Here is an 18,147-nt window from a genome sequence, read left to right as displayed (position 1 = left end):
TATACATTGAGAAAAATATGTCTGTCATTGAATATGGTCAACCAGTCCAACTCAAAAATGTCGAAAGATGATGAAATCGGCAAAACCTACTGAGTGTGAGTGTGTTAGGAAGCATAACCGATAGTCATACTGAATGTTTCTGAGTGAGAACACTCAGCCCGGGGTTATGATCGGTGAGTCATAATGAATGTGTGTGAGTGAGAACGCCTAGTCCGAGGTAATGATCGGCGAGTCATACTGAATGTGTGTGAGCGAGAACGCCTAGCCTGGGGTTGTGATCGGCTAGTCATACTGAATGTTATTGAGTGAGAACGCCTAGTCCGGGGTTATGATCGGTGTGCTATACTGGATCTTTGTGAGTGAGAACTCTCAGTCCGGGGTTATGATCGGTGAGTCATACTGAATGTTTGTGAGTGAGAACTCTCGGTCCGGGGTTATGATAGGTGAGTCATACTGAATGTTTGTGAGTGAGAACTCTCAGTTCGGGGTAATGATCGGTGAGTCATATGAATGTTTGTGAGTGAGAACTCTCAGTTCGGGGTAATGATCGGTGAGTCATATGAATGTTTGTGAGTGAGAACGCCTAGTCCAGGGTAATGATCGGCGAGTCATACTGAATGTTATTGAGTCACAATACACAGATCATTGAAATAGGTTCAGTAATTTCGGAGAAGACGAAAATGTTAACGGAGGCATGACGATGGACAAAATATAATAAGAATAGATATCAAACAAACTTCATGATATCACACAAACCACGTGATATCACACAAACCGCATGACATCACACAAAGATAGAATATTACGCGAATGACGAAATACCACACAAACCACGAAATACAACGGAATACAACATGGACGGGAAGGAATACCATAAAACGTCGGAAAATAACACAATTGACGACTGGATATCAGATGCCAGCAACGGAATTTCAAAATTTGAGCGACGGAACCCGCAAACACAGATGATGTTACACGGACGATGAGCTTAACCCCCAAAATAACAGCAAAGCACTATCATGTCAATAGAATTTGATTTGTCTTTCGTCCGTGTTCCGTCGCCCGTACGTATATAACTTTTTGGATCAGTGCAGTTTATCCTTAGACTGGCTTTTATTTGCTATCGTCTTTTCTTGAAACGCACTAGTCATTGAATCTTTTTTGAAATTTAAATTATAAATTTCCCTCGGCTTCTGTTTTTACCTGTCAATGGAGGCCCATGTTCTTCACAGTTGAATCTCGATTCACGTTTTTTTTTAATCAGATGGACAGATTTTTGGGTGGATCGATTATGGTTTGAGGGAAATTTCCCATAGTTTAAAGACACCTCTAGTGATCATCAAAGGGAATGCACACGCTGTATGCTATCGAGATTAGATACGAGGCCTCATGTTTTGCCTTTCATTATAAGGCGCCATTTGACCATTCAGCATGACAGGCTACAAGTTGTAAGAGTCTGTAGGGACTTTCTTGCAACCCAGCTTATCGTTCCTATTGAATGGCTTCCATATAGCCCCGATTTATCCCCAATAATAATATTTTACTAAACCGTAAAATTGAAGTCGCGTTTTCTTTTCCTCTTAGTTTATACCTTCTCTCGCCATCAGTTTAGACATAGAAAAAACATGGCTTACAGGCAACCATCCTTGAGTTTCTTTCTTTTTATTGTGATCGTTTTTTCGTTAAAAGTTCATATCTAGATTAGTCCTAGTCTCTAGTTGATTTTCGATGATGAGACAGTAGAAAAAAGAAGGGAAGAAATTGATCAGGTAAAAAAATCGAAATTAAATCTTTCGGTGGTTTGAATGCACCCAGGTCTGTCTGGTATTCTTTTTCCCCGTCGATAGCTCAAGGGAAGTAACTCGTGCTTTCTCAACACGCGTGAAGTTCGAAGAATACGGACCAACAGAGTGTGAAAAATCCTTGATGTTAGATGACAACATCTCTTGAGAACCGAGGAAATAAACAAATGTCTCCGGACAATGGCCCTAATTAGCCGTATAGAAGAATTACATTCATGGTGAATATTACTCAGGAGACACAATCCTGTACAATTGTCGGGATCTGAACTTCTGAACCGTCAGTGATAATTTAATATGTAGAAAGTCATTCCATAGACGACAATATCAGCAAGGAGTCTGAGATATTAACATGCCCATATATGGTCAATTTCAAGGTCGGATAACCTCGGCGATAAAAATATCAGAAAAATAAGACATATGTCGCATATATGATACAAAAAGGACGACATGAATACGGACGAGGGAATATCACAGAAACGGTTGATGGGGTATTACGCGGACGACGAGACATCACACGAAATGACGGGATACAACACGGACGACGAAGGATCACAGAAACGATTGATGGGGTATTACACGGACGACGAGACATCACACGAAATGACGGGATACAACATGGACGACGAAAGATCACAAATTACAATATGGACGATAGAATGTTACATGCGAACAACGGAATTTCAAAATTTGAGCGATGGAATCCTCAAAACGCAGACGAAGTTGTTTAAATCGACAATGAGCTTAACACTCAAAATAATAAGACACCATCATCTCAACAGCATCCGTTTCGCCCTTCGTCCGTGTTCCGTCGCCGTTTTCGTAAAATTTTGGTTTCCTGATGATAACTCCAAAAAGGATTGATGGATTTGGTTGACCTTCAAACAATATTAGCTGATGAGGTAGTACAGAGTGGAATTATATTTGAGGTCAAATGGTCAACTACGAAGGTCAATGTTACAAAAATAGATTTTCATCATCCTATTTAGCTTCTAATGATAACTTGTGACAGGGTCGACCGATTGTAATGAAACTTGATACAGTGTAATACTATTTGAAAATATGTAAGGTGGGATGGAAAGTGGGATGGAAAGTAGGGGTCAAAAGGTCAAATGCGAAGGCTGTGAAGGTCATTTCCACAATAGACATTTATCACCATTTTATTGCAAAGCTTTTCAGAATAACACCAGTAGTCAACTGGCTAATGTTCAAGGTCACTGTTTCAAAAGGATAATATCAAATTTGACATCTTTTCATGTGTATACTGACAATGTATCAAAATTTTAAAGATCATACACAACGAAAGCTTCCTTTCTGATATGTTGTTTTAAAATAATCACTGTTGATTTAGGGATGACAACCTTGATTAAAACTCGTACAGTATTAAGCATAAGGGAGTGTTATATAAAGATTTTTCAATTTTCCTCCTTCCTGTCTTTTGTTTGGTGGGGGGTTAAGACTTTCTATTGTTAAAATGAGACATCTCTTCATTGTTATCAACCTCTATGTTGCTTAGGAAATTCAATTAACGACAGGGGACGAGTGTTGCATACAACACTGAGTGTAAGCTTGTTTATCAAATTTTCTTAGTTATATAGGTTCTGTATCTGTCCATTGTCAGCTTGAAATATAACTTGTTACACGACCTTCATGACAGACCTAAAAGTAACTTGTCGCATAACTTTCATGGTAGACCTAAATTTTACTGCACATGACCTTCATGGTAGACCTAAATTTTACTTGTCACATGACTTCATTACAATGCTTAATTTCACTTGTTACACGACCTTTATGGCATATCTAAATTTAACTTGTTACACCATCTTCATTACAGTTCTAAATTTAAATTGGTATCATTTGGAGATCTAGAAGCAAACAACACATATCCTTTGAAAAATACCAAAATACAAGCCACATTCATAAAATATATTTGCAATTAACGAAGTCACTGTTAAATATCCCTGATCTATTGACAATGAAGACACTGTTAAATATCACTGATCTATTGACAATGAAGACACTGTTAAATATCCCTGATCTACTGACAATGGAGACACTGTTAAATATCCTTGATCTGTTGACAATCAATATCTAATTTCTTTCACTGACAGTGTCTATCAATTCCTTATATAATTTCCTCAATTACATTGAAAATGTCAAACAGAATTTATTTTCAAAGTGATGATGTCCATCAATGATGATGATGATGATGTTACATATCCTTATGTATGTATATTATTTGAGTGTGAAAGTGAGTGTGTATGCTGTCTGATCCTTATGTAATGTACAAAATAACTTGAAAAAATCATAAAAAATATATAAGCCCCATTAATTATGACAAGATCCTTCTCTGCTGAAATATAATTGTGTGTCTATGTTAAATATATTGATAGCAATATTATAACCAGTGTCATATTTTAACAGATGATTTATTTACTTATTAACAGCAGTTGAATCATGCTAATGTTCACCATTGTAATACAAGTGTTCATATTTCAATATACTGTAGTACTCAAATAAACAAAATACTTTTTCTTCAAAGTTCTCAGTTTAATCTTAAACTGGTCAAATCCAAAATAAAATTCATAATTCTCAATATATTTATTAAGACCTTTGTTTCTTTTTCTCCTTTTTGGCAATTTTTTCAATACTTTTATTTTTCTTTCCTTGTGTCTTTTTTCTTTTCAATTCACTTATATCGTCCTCTAACAATTCACCTTTCCTTTTTGTTCTTGTTTGCACTACTTCCATTTTTTCCCACATATTTTCATCCTCTTCCTCAAATTCTACGCCCTCCTCTTCATTCCCAACCATATTTGACACTTTGTCCACATTCCCGATATCCTTCTTCTCTTCACTTTCCCATTTCCTACTAAACAAAAGACAGTTCAGTTTGGATTTTAAATATACTTTGTGTAGCAGTTCACGAGTTTCCAAGTCATGTACACGAAGAAATCTGTCCAGCCCACATGATGCCACAAGAGGTTGACTTTCGTGACACTGAATACAACGAATTCCACCAGCAAAGCCTTTATATTGCTGTACCATGGCTCCCTTGCGGAGGTCAATAAGTGCCATTTGCCCATGTGTGTTTCCGACAATCACTTTGTTATCTTGGTTGCCCCATGTTGACAAGGCTGTGATAGGATATTCATCATATGGAAAGTCTAACACTGGCCTTCGTTGTGCTTTCGGGTCATAAACCCGAATCTGGTGATGACCAGTCGTGGTTACTAATTTCTCGCTCTGGGGAAGAAACCGAGTTTGGATAACCCAAACTGGGACACGAAGATTTAACCAGTCATTTTTGACATTTTTTGCCTGGAATGTAGGCTTTTCTGGTGCTTCAAGATTCCATATTTTTAGTTCATTTTCCTTTCCCCCAGTTGCCAACACATGTGGCATTGCATGATTTTGAGTCATGCAATACAAGTCCTTCCCTGCTTGTATTTCCGTGAAATCCTCGACATCTTTCCATAGTCTCACAACTCCTGTACTAGATGCAGTTACAAAATTGCCCTCGACCTTTAACAACTCCCTTAACCTTCCCTCGTCAATATGGAAATCCTTTTCCTCTAAAAATTCCTTCTTATTTGTGTCATATGTTTTAACTTTTTGGCATTTTAATCCTAAACACATCGTAGTCTGATCATCATTTCCCCAGCAAAGAGCACTTATTTCGTTTTCCTTTTTCGCTTCTTCGATTGTGTTGATATTTTCCCATCGTGATTTCGGAACACTGACTCCTTTCAATAAACCAATTTCTGAAGCAACGAACACGTTGTGTATGGGCGCAGCCATGTTTGAGGTTTGTCTTAAAAGTCAAGGTCGTTTCCAATTTTAACCAATCAGAGATCTTGTAATAATATTCTGCGGAGCTATGTTTGGCGGCAAGATCGGAAGAAGAAAAACAACATGAACTTTAAAACATTTTGAAAGTTTGTTATACCACAAAAAATGCTGTTTGATTGCTTTTGATTCATTTAGATATGGCCGATAAAGATTGTGTTTTTATATCAGAACTTCTTCATATATGTAAACATGACGAAGATACGATTTCGGTATAGCGATAAGCCGTGATTAACTTCAGATTATTAGGTTTTGCTGGAGGAAGAATGAAAAAACCATCCAACAGCAAAGACAGCAGAAACAGTACGTATGCTAGATTTACACAAGATGTAGATTATCAAAAAGGACACTTATAGTCCAGTTCACTCGTGCTCCGCAAATACGACTACATTGAATTTTATGGTGTGCAGTTGTTTCTGTACCCGGTCGTTTCTGTACTTAAAAAGATGTTTCGTTACTTACAAAAAGTCGTTTCGGTAATAAATTTTCTTTTTGTATTTTCATTTTTTAGCATAGATATATTATTCTTTCTATGAAAGTAAAATTAATTATTGTAATATATTTTTTACTTACATATGGTGTAAATAAACACAGCATATCGCTCTGAGAAATGAAAAGATTTGAGGAGAGAAAACATGTAAATGGTTAGTTGATATTGCTTCTTCAGACACATCAGTTACAGCTGTACTATATGCCATCAAGTTGAAAGAATTAATGAAAGTTACAATACATTCTCTCAAATTACATTAGTTTTGGTACATTTGAAAGTCGTTTGGGTACTTCTAGAATTCGTTTCGGTATTTTGGCACCACTTTTTGCTAACTACGCGTCTAAAGTATCTCTTAATGTAGGGTTATTTTTGGTTTGGTATAATTTTATTCAGTTTGTTTTGATATTGTCACATCTTTCTCACATAAAATGAGTTTTTTCTCGTCATTTCATTTCTTTTCATTGCTATTTATAAATTTATATCCAGTGGGAATTTGGAATAGATTGAAAAACACACATAATGCTTCATAATATATTTATATATATACATATATGTAAATGCAAAGTCATCAATTTAGGTAGCCTTACATCAATGTTTTAATGAATTAGTGCCTCTTGTAAGGTATTCAATTGACCTCTGACATTTGGATTTCCTAACTTTAATACCTTAGCCCATATTGACTTTGCAGCAATTTTGTGTGCAGAGTAAGCAAGGTCTAAGACTTGCTGTATGTCCTTTTTATACAGTCACACTACTGTTGCACAACAGTAACAAAGGAAGGAAAAACTATTTGTATTGGTATGTTAACATTTTTTGCTCAGCATTTTGTGCTTTTACATTTTACATTTTGAATTGTTGTATTTTTATTTATGTCTTCACAGAAAGTGCTTGTCCCCGAGGTAAGAGGAAGCTTGAGTATAATGATAACAAACAGCCCAAGTTACCATTGGCCGGCAAACTTATATACCTTGATGTCAAAGATGTTCGACTTACTAAGAAATTGGAAACTGACTTAAAGCGACTTGGCTCGGTAAGTTAAAATATGTTCAAGAAGCCTAGATTGGATATATACTTCATTGTCCAAATTATGATGCTCCCTGAAAATGTTTGCGGGGAGCATATAGTTGCCATTTTGTCTTTCTGCCCATTCTTTCGTGTTCTTTCACTTATAATTAAAACAGAAAAAAAGGCAAAAAAATACAGGAAATAACCCTAGTAAAAACACATGCATGTTGACAGATTTCAAAATAGTTTTTAAAAACAAAACCAGCATACACATAGCATGGTACTTGAGAAAAGCATAATATATTTCTCTTATTTTTTTTTTCAATCAAGCACTTAAATGATTTTTTGATTCTGTATTGTAATGAAGAGGACTTATTAAATTCTGGCTTTTTACCCCAAATTTTCATGGTGTTTTATTCATTAGAATTATTTTCTTGTTTCATTACTAGTCTGTAGAAAAGTTTTTCGTCAAAGAAATCAATTACCTCATCACAAGTCATCCAAGACCAAAACAGAAAAATGAAGACAAACTTCAATCCGCTGATAGTCCTGCAGGTGTTTCAACCCCAAGCCCCTTTAACTGTGGCCCTTCACCATCACCAGGAGCAGTGGAAACCAAAGCACCCCAGTCGGTGGGTATTCTTTAAGTCTTAATAAACGGATGAGCTGGAAAAAGTTTTCCTAAAGTTTGATTTTGTTACCATTTTTATACACCCATTTTTTCATGGTTTGGGTTTGTAATGTTACTCTTTTTCAACTTCCAATCATGATCTTATTTCTGCTCTTTGACATATTAATTGAACTTTAATTTGGTATGTAGTGGTATGCGATAGCAAGATTTTATGATGGTTTTTTCTTGTGTGTGAATGGAAACAAAAGTCTGTGTATGTTTTTATTTATTTATTGTTTTGTTTAGGTTACCAGGGGTAAAGCAATACTGCAGAAGGCACAATTACAGAAAAAGGTATACATAAATATAGTTCTCAGTTCTTAAAAAAAAAAATGGAATCATGTTCATTTTCAAATTTCTTTTGTTTATCTTTGTCTTTATGACAAATTTCAAGAGAACAGTATTGTACCTTTTAAGGTAGTCATTCTTGTATAAACAAATTTTAGTGACATATTGTAAATACAGTTACTTTTGTTGGGAAATATTTTCCTGGAACATTAATGTGATCACAAAATTTTAATTCCTAAAATAATGAGACATGTATTAGATGCCCCTTTACGTCCAGATCACAAAGTTTCATTTGTTGAAATATTATTTGGTTGTTTTAAAGGAAAATCATGAAAATTTGAAGAATTAAAAAGCTTCTTAGTATTGATCTATTGTACATAACAAATGTTTTGTAATTTGAAATGGGCTGTTGTGTTCATGATGCTGTACATGGCCAATTTAAGGCAACTATTCGTAGAAATCGAGTTCCTCCTTTTCTCAATCACCACCTGAGTATGAATATATGATGTCTAAGTGGAATGTTCCATTAGCATTGATAATTCTGATTAACACACATGAGCAGAGTATTTTTCATTTTTATAAGATTAAGTGTTAAATTTGTATACAGAATATTGCCAGAACAATGATATATGAGTTTGAACATTTACAGACCAGCAGTATCATTGAAAATGCTGAAAAGTGGAAGGTCAAGATAGTTTCAGTCGAAGGTATGTTAAGTTATGAATGAACGTAAATAGCATAGCAAATAAGTCTTGAAGTCTGGTGAAATATTTTGAAATAGGTATTCTTAACTTGTCATGTGACTTTTGGCTTTCTTTTGTGTTGCATACATATAAAAGTTTGTTTTTAAATCATTACTCTCAAGTCAAGATATTTTGTATCCCTCCTCTTAGAAATATTTGAACTAGTTGTTTTGTGACATGATCTATCAAATTTACCAACTGTTTACAGTTCAACATAAAGTCTTACTGAAAAATTGGAACATTGATATAAATATATATCACTTTATTCTTATTTTTGCAGCCGCCCTCAAGTGGATTTTGAAAGAACTAGCTAAACTACCCCCTGACAGTTCCAAGGTTTGTATATCAAATATCTAAATATTATTTCAGTTCAATTTCTACATGTTGCTGTATTGCCAGCCATACACAATCCTAAAAGGAACTTTTTTTAAAAATTGTTTTTCAACAGCAGCAAGTTCAGATAAGTTAACAAAATATGTAGATATTACCATTTTAGAAGGTATTCTAACACTAGATATCTAGAATAAATACATCAATCGTAACAAACAAGTTTTCTCACATTCATCGATAAGGTCTGTTGGTTTCATCTGAATATTGGATCACATCAGAACAACTTGGTTATGGAAATTTCTCCCTCATGATGTACTAAAATTATGGATAAGTTTGCGCCATGATTTAACACAATAGATTATTGTTAACAAACCTGATAACGCAACACTGTTATAATAATTACAACTAAAAGGTAAAATACAAAGTTAATGATGAGTTATTAAGTTACTTTTAACAGTTCATATTTCAGTATGGTCTCTCATCTAGACATATATCAGTAGTGGATTCTGATATAAATCCAGAGTTTGTATAGTTCACTGTACTTTTGGTCTCTGATTCAAATTACATGTATAGTAATAAATCTATTGTGTTTTTATTAATTTTCATATTATTTACAGGGCAACCAATCTGAGAAAACCAGAGGATGTAAAGGTAAAATTCATTGGACAAAGCAACAAAAATATAGAATAAAACAAATATTAAAAAATAATCATATTGTTAAGAGATGAATGATAGAACGTACAAAATTTGCTGATGAAAAATTAAAGCTTAGTTGGCTGCAATGCTTTTTTATGACAATCCGAGTCCTTACAGTCGTTATTACTATTATTATTTTCATTGATTGGAAAGATTGAGTAGAACTTTTGTTTGTTAGTTAGTTTTGTTTTTTTGGTTTTTTTTTTGTTTTTTTTTTTGTCATTTCTTCTGTTGATCTTCATTTATACATCAACATTTATCAGAATTGGATTTATCACCATCAATTCTACTTTTTACTTTTCTACAATAAATTTATTTTATTTGTTTATTTAGCAGTGTCTGTGTATGCTGAAGCAGCCTGTTATGTCCTAACATAACTTATTTTCTTATTTGTAGTAAAGAGACTTCAATCACCAATGCTAAAATTTGAATCCAACACAAAACAATACCGACCTATTCATGGTAGTCTTGCCAACTGGCCCTTTGCCAATGTTGATACTCCGAAAGGGACATGTCCCTTTGATGGAACAACAGTGGGACGCGGAGAACGATCCCGGGAGGAGCGTGGGGACAGGATCGGACTGGCACAGCCAATGGACAACAACATGCCCGCTAGTCCAGCAGGAATGGCTGGCGAGGATATGAACACTGGCAGCAACAAAACACCAAGAGTAGAACCTCCAGGGTAGGTCACTGTACAGTAGTTTAGTTCTGAGACAGACACTAGAGAATAGAGACTCTAGTATAAGTCATTGCCAAGTGCATTTTGGGGCCCTTATTGCCGTTTTCCTTAGAAGTGGTATTTTGCATTGGGTACCCAGGCAGATCGAGAGCCATGAAGTGGTTTAGACCCAGGACACGGAGAAGAGGCCCAAGGGTCACACTGTAAAGTGGTTTAGTCTGAGAATGAGTTATCCTGATTAATATCTGTTGAAACTTGATTTCTCTAAGGCCACAGAGAAATGGTCGGTTTCAATTGTGTAAATTAAATCCAAATTCTGAAGTCTTTAGTCTAAGAAATATTAATTACTTACAGGTTAGATTTATATAATGGTGTATATTCCAGGAAAAGTCGTCCATCAGAGAATCAGGCTGGTGGACCAAGTGGAATTAAGGTAGCAACTGCTGGGGAACTAAGGAGGCGCAAGGAACAGAAAAGAATCCAGGAACGAAAGAAAGGATACTGTGAATGTTGTCAAGTCAAATACGACGACCTGGATAAGGTAAATTAAAGAACTAGCTTGTGGAACATGTACCAGGTGAATTTCTTAGCATTCTCGAACAACAAGGCAAAGTTTTGATCTGAACTAGCTTGTGGAACATCTACCAGGTGAATTTCTTAGCTTTCTCTAACAACAAGGCAAAGTATTGATCTGAACTAGCTTGTGGAACATGTACCAGGTGAATTTCTTAGCTTTCTCTAACAACAAGGCAGACTATTGGTCTGAACTAGCTTGTGGAACATGTACCAGGTGAATTTCTTAGCTTTCTCTAACAACAAGGCAAAGTTTTGATCTGAACTAGCTTGTGGAACATGTACCAGGTGAATTTCTTAGCTTTCTCTAACAACAAGGCAAAGTATTGGTCTGAACTGGCTTGTGGAACATATACCAGGTGAATTTCTTAGCTTTCTCTAACAACAAGGCAAAGTTTTGATCTGAACTAGCTTGTGGAACATGTACCAGGTGAATTTTCTAGCTTACTTTCTTTAACAATAAGGCAAAGTATTGATCTTCTGACCATACTCTCATATTGTTGCAGCAGAGCAAACTATGGTTTTACTTATTCTTCAGTGTCAACGTCAACTTCAAGAATTCACTCCTCTGATGTTTGACAGGAAGTAGGACATAATTTAATACAAAAATTATATTATTTTGGACTTTTGTGTATTGATTGACTTCTTTAATCACTCATGGATGCTGCTTTCTGCATATCTTTTGAAGGTTTGGTGGGATTTTTTTAAAAACTTGGTTGGTAAACTTGTTACCTTAATCCCTTGTCAAATACATAGTCAAATAAAAATTAAATAATTTAAAAAAAAAACTGGTAATGGTACATTCCATGCATATTTAATGAGGCTGCTGTGCACAAAATACAAATTCTTACCAAAGTCAGGGACTTAGTGCAGGACAATGATTTACCATCATTGATTTGTCATTTCATTGAACAATGACAAAGTATATGTTTGGTCTTTAACCAGGCAAGTGTGTATTGCCAGAAAGATTTTGTGATTTTCTAACTTTAAAGAGTAAACTCAGGAGATGCAAGACAACATTCTGCAGAATCCTTTTCCTGTTAAAAATGCTGCTGTATTAGTTGAATAGACTGATTGAAAAAGATTGACCAATTTGTAGCATTGTTGATCTAAAAGAAGTGTTGTATAAAGCAGAGATAAAACTTATCACAAACATGCTACAAGGTTAAGATCAGAGATCTGCCCTCACCAGCTTGGAACTTTTAAGTCCCATATCATTGCTCCAAACATCATTGTCATGCATACATCTATGAATGTTGCTTTTTAACATTCATGATCCTTAGAGTCTGGAAATCAGGAGCCTTAGATCATTTGTAATGTGTTTGTATGTATCTACCAAAATATTTTAATGTATACTTTTTGTGTTTTTCTTCCATAGCACGTGTTCCAGGAACAACATCGGGCCTTTATCCGAGATAAAAAGAACTATGACAACTTGGATCACTTGATTCTCACTGGCCCTAGTACTGCCCGATTTCTACAGAGAGTGCTGCTGAGACACTGTACCAAGCAGCATACCGCAGACACCAATATTAGGTATATCAATCTAAACCAATCTACTCAGCATTGAAATCTTTCTCTGCTTCCTTTTCTGGACACTTTTTGATATGTTTTATTTTGTTAGGATTCATTGATAGGTAAATTATTTTTTCATCAAAATAACATCAAGATTTAACTGCATATTATTAAAATGTGAACAATCATTTTTGATTTTAAAAACTAATCAATAATTTGCCTTCAATATATATACCCAGATTTTTCTGACAATAAGCCATGCCTTGTAATAAGCTCACCGCATATTATTAAAATGTGAACTATCATTTTTGTTTTTAAAAACTCCAATAATTTGCCTTCAATATATATACTCAGATTTTTCTGACAATAAGCCATGCCTTGTAATAAGCTCACCGTATTTATGTACGTTTTGATGAAATAGAATTGAATGGAAGATTTCCTTTTTTTCAGTGAGTCAGATGAAGAAGTGGTATTGATAACCCCAGGAAAGTCAGCTGCGAAGGCTGCAGCTAAAGATAAAAAGGGATTGCAGCCACCAGAAAAATGTCAGCGAAATATCGCCGCAATGGACTGCAGTTCACAGGAGTTAAATGAGTGTAGGGAAAAAAGGAAAAGCCCTAGAAACTCCAAAACAAAATTGCCAGAAGGACCAGCTTCTCTGTCAAAAAGTGATCAGAAAATGTTGAAAGATAAACCTGAAAAAAATAAGTCTAAAGGAGACACAAATAAATCTGTCAAGGAGGAAGAGGAATGTGTACTGAAGGACAAGGAATCAAAAAATAAATCTATAGGTGTCAGTCCAAAAGTATCGTTTCATTCTGCCAAACATTCTCATCATATTGTCCCAGATTTAGCAAAATCAAGCAAGAAAATAGACTGTTCTCCTGAAAAAAGAAGCTGTACTAGTGATGGATTAGACCTGAAGAATCATGTGGTGCCTGTGAGGACCAAAAACTGTCACGGTGTCTACCCAAACATGTCCCCAAGTCGTGTCTCTTGGGCACGTCGTCACTCTATATCTGCTGATGAATATTTTCCGAGTAAGTCAGCAAAATTAGACAAACCTGCTTGTGCAAGGGTGTTAGACAGTTCAAATGTAGCTAAGAAAAACATAAATGAGGACATTCAAATGCAGGAAAGGCAGATAAGTAAGGGACAAAATAGCAAATTATCTGATATTGATATACCTCTACCTGGAGATCAGATACGAGTGCTACGCGAAACAAGATCACGATCAAAGCAAGGTCAAATGAGTTCACAAACTCAAGAATCATCTCCAAGAGTTTCTCAAAATACAGAGAACACAACTAAACTCAAATATGATGAGGTGGATGGTGATTCTCCTTTATTGACATTTTCCAGGAAAGCAACTTCTCTTGTTGAATTACAAATTTCACCCATTAAACCCCATTTCAAATCTACCGTAAAATCTATGGACACTCAATCTTCTCCTAGGAAAGGGAGACTGTCAAGATCATTAACAAAAACAGTAGCAGCAGTTGAGAGTGAGAATAAGAACAGTGCTTCAAATATTCAAGAGAAGTGTAACTACTCTCAGGACACTGCCACAATTGGGAGTGCTTCACCGAGTAAAGATACAAAATGTAAACCAAAGCTTCATTGCAGTCAAATTGTAGAAAGTGTAACTTCTAGAACTCGAAGCCAATCACCACTTAAAGATAAGAACTGGCAAAGTAAGGCTATGATTGATTCCAGTCAAACTATGGACTCCGCCATTACTTGTACTGTAAGTCGGTCACCAGTGAAAGATACAAACTGTCACATTAAGGCCAAGTGTGAACAAAGTCAAATCAAAGTATCAGTCACTGCTAGAACTAGGAGTCACTCTCCATTCAGGGATACAATATGTGAGGATGAAGTTAAGCACAACGCCAGCCAGATCAAGGACTCCACTATATCAAAACTTAAGAGCCAGTCACTAGAACAGGAGATCTCTCCAGAAAAGATTAATCCAGGTAAAATTGATAACTCTACCTCTGCTAGAACTAGGTCACCAGGAAAGAAAAGGAAAATTAGTCGAAGTAAGGTAAAGTGTGATGACACGAATGAAGGAGCTTCAATAGATATCAACACAAAGTTACAATCTCCAGAGAAACAAAAGATTACGGATGAAAAATCTGTTAAACTGCTGAATTCACCAAGAACTCGAAGTAAAATGACAACACCAAATGAAGAAAAATGCCATGACAATTCCCTCCATTCAGTAAATGTGAATTGTACCATAGGAAGACAAGCTAAAAATCATTCAATATTTGAAAAAAATATATCTGTTGACACTGAACCTGTGTCACCGCGTAAACGCCTGCGAAAGGGAGAATCTGATTCTGCCAAACTTTCTGCAGCCATGATGTCAACTTCAGCAAAACTTGATTGTACATCACCTTCTTTAAAGAATTCAAAGCTAAAGTTAAAAACAAGTATAGGAGTTAGAATGGATCAGAAACAAAAAAACGGGGACACAAAGACTGACAGTAAATCTGAACAGGACAAAATCGAATCATCCACAAAAAATAAAAGTTTGGCTGATCTGGCTGCTGTAAACACTGATCCAGTCATGTGCCCAGCAGTTCTAGCTGAATCTATGGAGGAAGGTTTTTACATAAATTGTATGGAGATGGTGAAGAAAAGATCCCAGATGCGACGAGAGGCACAGAAATTAAGAAGTGTAGAAAGTCCTCTCAGTAGCAGTAGTGTTGCATCAAGATTAGACGGTACGCCGCGTAAAAGGATAACCGTGACACTTTCTCCATGTAAGTCAGGTAAATCTGCTTCTAGTGATGGACAGCAGAGGCAGAATATCAGGTCAGATACAAATGTTCAACCTAACACCACTGTAAACTCGCCAGGTGAAATTCAGGGTCAAATTAAGTCTGTCAATAAAACAACATTGTTGTCAGCAACAAATACACAAAGTGCTAAAATATTTGGTGTTAAGAAAAAGTCTGAGTTGCATATTTCATCAGGAAGACATACTCCAGGTCAAGGAGATAATCAAAATGTAGCTCAGTCTTCAAAGGGCAGTGAAGTAAGGCGACAGCAGAGAGCACTTGATAAGGCTAGAGAATGCCAGGAGATGGAACGGAGTCCTTCCCCACTTTTTAATAGGTCACCAAAATATAACAAAAGCAGAAAATCTTTTGAAAAAGATCTCAGGAAAACGTCAAAGTCTAGGGCAAAGAAGTCAGTGGTGTATGATCCTTATGATATTGGGAATCTTTCTCCACTCAAACCTGAACAAGTTGTTCTCAACAGCCCCAGAAGTGGATACAGTGGTGAAACATCACGGTCAAAAAAGAAAAATCGAAATTGGAGACCACCTCAGAAACATTCTTCAGAAAGAAAATCATCAAGCACCAAAAAACTTCAAAAGCTTAAGCTTCCTGATCCAACAAGTAGCCAGGGAGAAGATCTAGAAACTAAAAAACTCAATGTATTAGTTTCAGATTCCGACGTTAATGAAAAAAATTCAAGCAAGGGCAAAATGACAAGTATAAATTCATTTGAACATAGACAAGAAGTTTCTAAAGACCAGCTGTCAAGTATGCAAAGAAAGCGGGCTAGACATAAACTGGAATTAAATAGTAACTGTAAACAAGGTAAAAATATGTCTTCTGTTGTGTCGGCAGAAAAAATACCTGTACAAAAGCAAAGTGGCCATGCTGATAGTGGTGAAGGAACATTTATAGCAATCAAGAAATTAGAATTATGTGATCAGACCTTCATGGAACACAAAGATGAGGAACTACTGTCACAAAAAGAAAAAAGGTCTTGTGGTACTAAACCTAGTCAAAAGGTGACTGGAAGTTCTTCAAAACACAGAAAGAGAAAAGACAGCTTTAGTGATTCCAAAGTTGGATCCAGTAAAGATAAAAGTGATAAAGGACATTCTAAAATAGGTGAAGGCTCTTTGAAGTTTCAAATAGCAACCGGTGAAACGTCGCCAAAGGCAAGAACAGTCAAATTAAACAAGAGCTGGTCCTTGCTTAGTGACCGCAGTATGGCTAAAATGCTACAGAGTGAGGAGGAAGACAATTCTTTTGAAGGATTTCAGCCAGAACATGCAACAGGTGGAACTCTATTGGGCAGTGAAATGTCCTATGTGGAAACTACAGAGGTGGAATTAGAGGGAAACTCAGACCATGAATGGCTTTTGGATCATGACCAGGAGGATGAGGGGGAGGAGGAAGAAAATTTAAAAAACAAGAATGATTTCATCAACTTTGTAAACTGTACGTTCACTTCACCTGGTAAGCACACAGACTCGTCTTGGGATGAAACATTTGATAATTACATTGACATCCAACTGAACAGGTCAAAACCCAGTGGGGCTAATAACAGTTTTGATATTGTTCCTGAGAACTGCAGTCCAAGAATATTTGGTTCTCCAAGGCGACGACAGACAGGACTCACCCCAAACAAAAGGAAAAGTGATTTTGCTGAATTGTCAGATCTGCCAAAAGAGTATGTCGAGTATAATCATACCCCAAAAAGGAGAAAATTTCACAAGAGAAAGGCAGCACACGATGTGGAAGAACCTTATGTTGAGCAAGTGGATGAAGACATTGAGTTTAATTACTGTAGCCCTCAGAAACTAAAGGAAGTCTACAGCCCAAGGCATAAGCTAGGTACAGAGATTGTGCTTTCATCAAGTCCACTTAAGTGTCGGGGTAGTCTTTTCACCTCAACTCCACACTCGGTACGTCAAAAAAAGGTTGGTTGTCTTTCCACTGATCTACCAGCTTTGTCAGGAAATGACAACACAGTGGAAACAAAGTCGAGTAATCACAAAAGTAAAAGTACAAGGGAATTATCTTCACAGTCTAATGTTAATACGGATGGTAGCAAGCAGTCCGGCAGATCAAGTAAACGGCACAAGTAATCAACCAATTCACACCATTGACACGGACTCAGTAAACAATAACACAGGTATTCAACCAATCACACGAGAACATTGATATATATTGATATATAGATTCCATAAACAACCAATCACAATAACACTAAACCAAAGATTACAGTAACACTGGATTGTGTCGAAGTATGGGATGCTGATTTAACACCAAATCATTGTATTCTTCTGTCCCTTTACAGAGGTGTTACTAGAAAGGTCAGTAGTTTCCAGTCCACTCACTAGATATTTTGAATAAAATTACAGGAAATAGATGACTCAAAAATGAAATAAGTGTAATTTTACTCCATTCCATAACTTGCTCAAAAATGTGCCCTTTTTCTTCCAAACTTTTGAGCAACCCTCGTAATATTTGATCCACCAAAAAAATATCAATCTTTACCCCATTGTCAAATTTTAGGGAAAACAGTCCGACCTGACAGTGTTCATTAAACTTCACAAGGAATTCGTATATCAGATGATAACTTTTGAAGAAAATGAATTATCTCCAGATGAATACAGAATTGCCAGTAAACAGTATGTTAAAACTGATCCCAGTTTAAATATACCTCTTGGCAGTGTGGCACATCATGCTTAC

General features: G+C 36.0%; 2 protein-coding genes across 2 annotated transcripts; one reads left to right on the top strand and one right to left on the bottom strand.

The window, feature by feature from the left end:
• Positions 1-4,212: 4,212 nt before the first annotated feature.
• LOC132546603 (WD repeat-containing protein 74-like) lies at positions 4,213-5,600 on the bottom strand. The gene has a single exon (XM_060210327.1). The coding sequence runs from the start codon at positions 5,598-5,600 to the stop codon at positions 4,404-4,406; it is 1,197 nt and encodes a 398-aa protein (XP_060066310.1). The 3' UTR covers positions 4,213-4,403.
• A 314-nt stretch (positions 5,601-5,914) lies between these two features.
• Positions 5,915-17,784, top strand: LOC132546620 (uncharacterized). The gene is made up of 11 exons (XM_060210343.1): positions 5,915-5,951; positions 7,020-7,168; positions 7,593-7,775; positions 8,060-8,107; positions 8,751-8,808; positions 9,125-9,180; positions 9,792-9,825; positions 10,267-10,555; positions 10,937-11,093; positions 12,504-12,661; positions 13,091-17,784. Exons 1-11 carry the CDS (start codon positions 5,915-5,917, stop codon positions 17,538-17,540), a joined length of 5,619 nt encoding a protein of 1,872 aa, XP_060066326.1. The 3' UTR covers positions 17,541-17,784.
• Positions 17,785-18,147: the final 363 nt, after the last annotated feature.

Source organism: Ylistrum balloti, unplaced genomic scaffold, assembly GCF_031769215.1.
Source record: "Ylistrum balloti isolate Yb309-2 unplaced genomic scaffold, AGI_CSIRO_Ybal_v1 Utg369898, whole genome shotgun sequence".
Lineage (NCBI taxonomy): Eukaryota > Metazoa > Mollusca > Bivalvia > Pectinida > Pectinidae > Ylistrum > Ylistrum balloti.
This window is presented reverse-complemented; position numbering and strand designations above follow the sequence as displayed.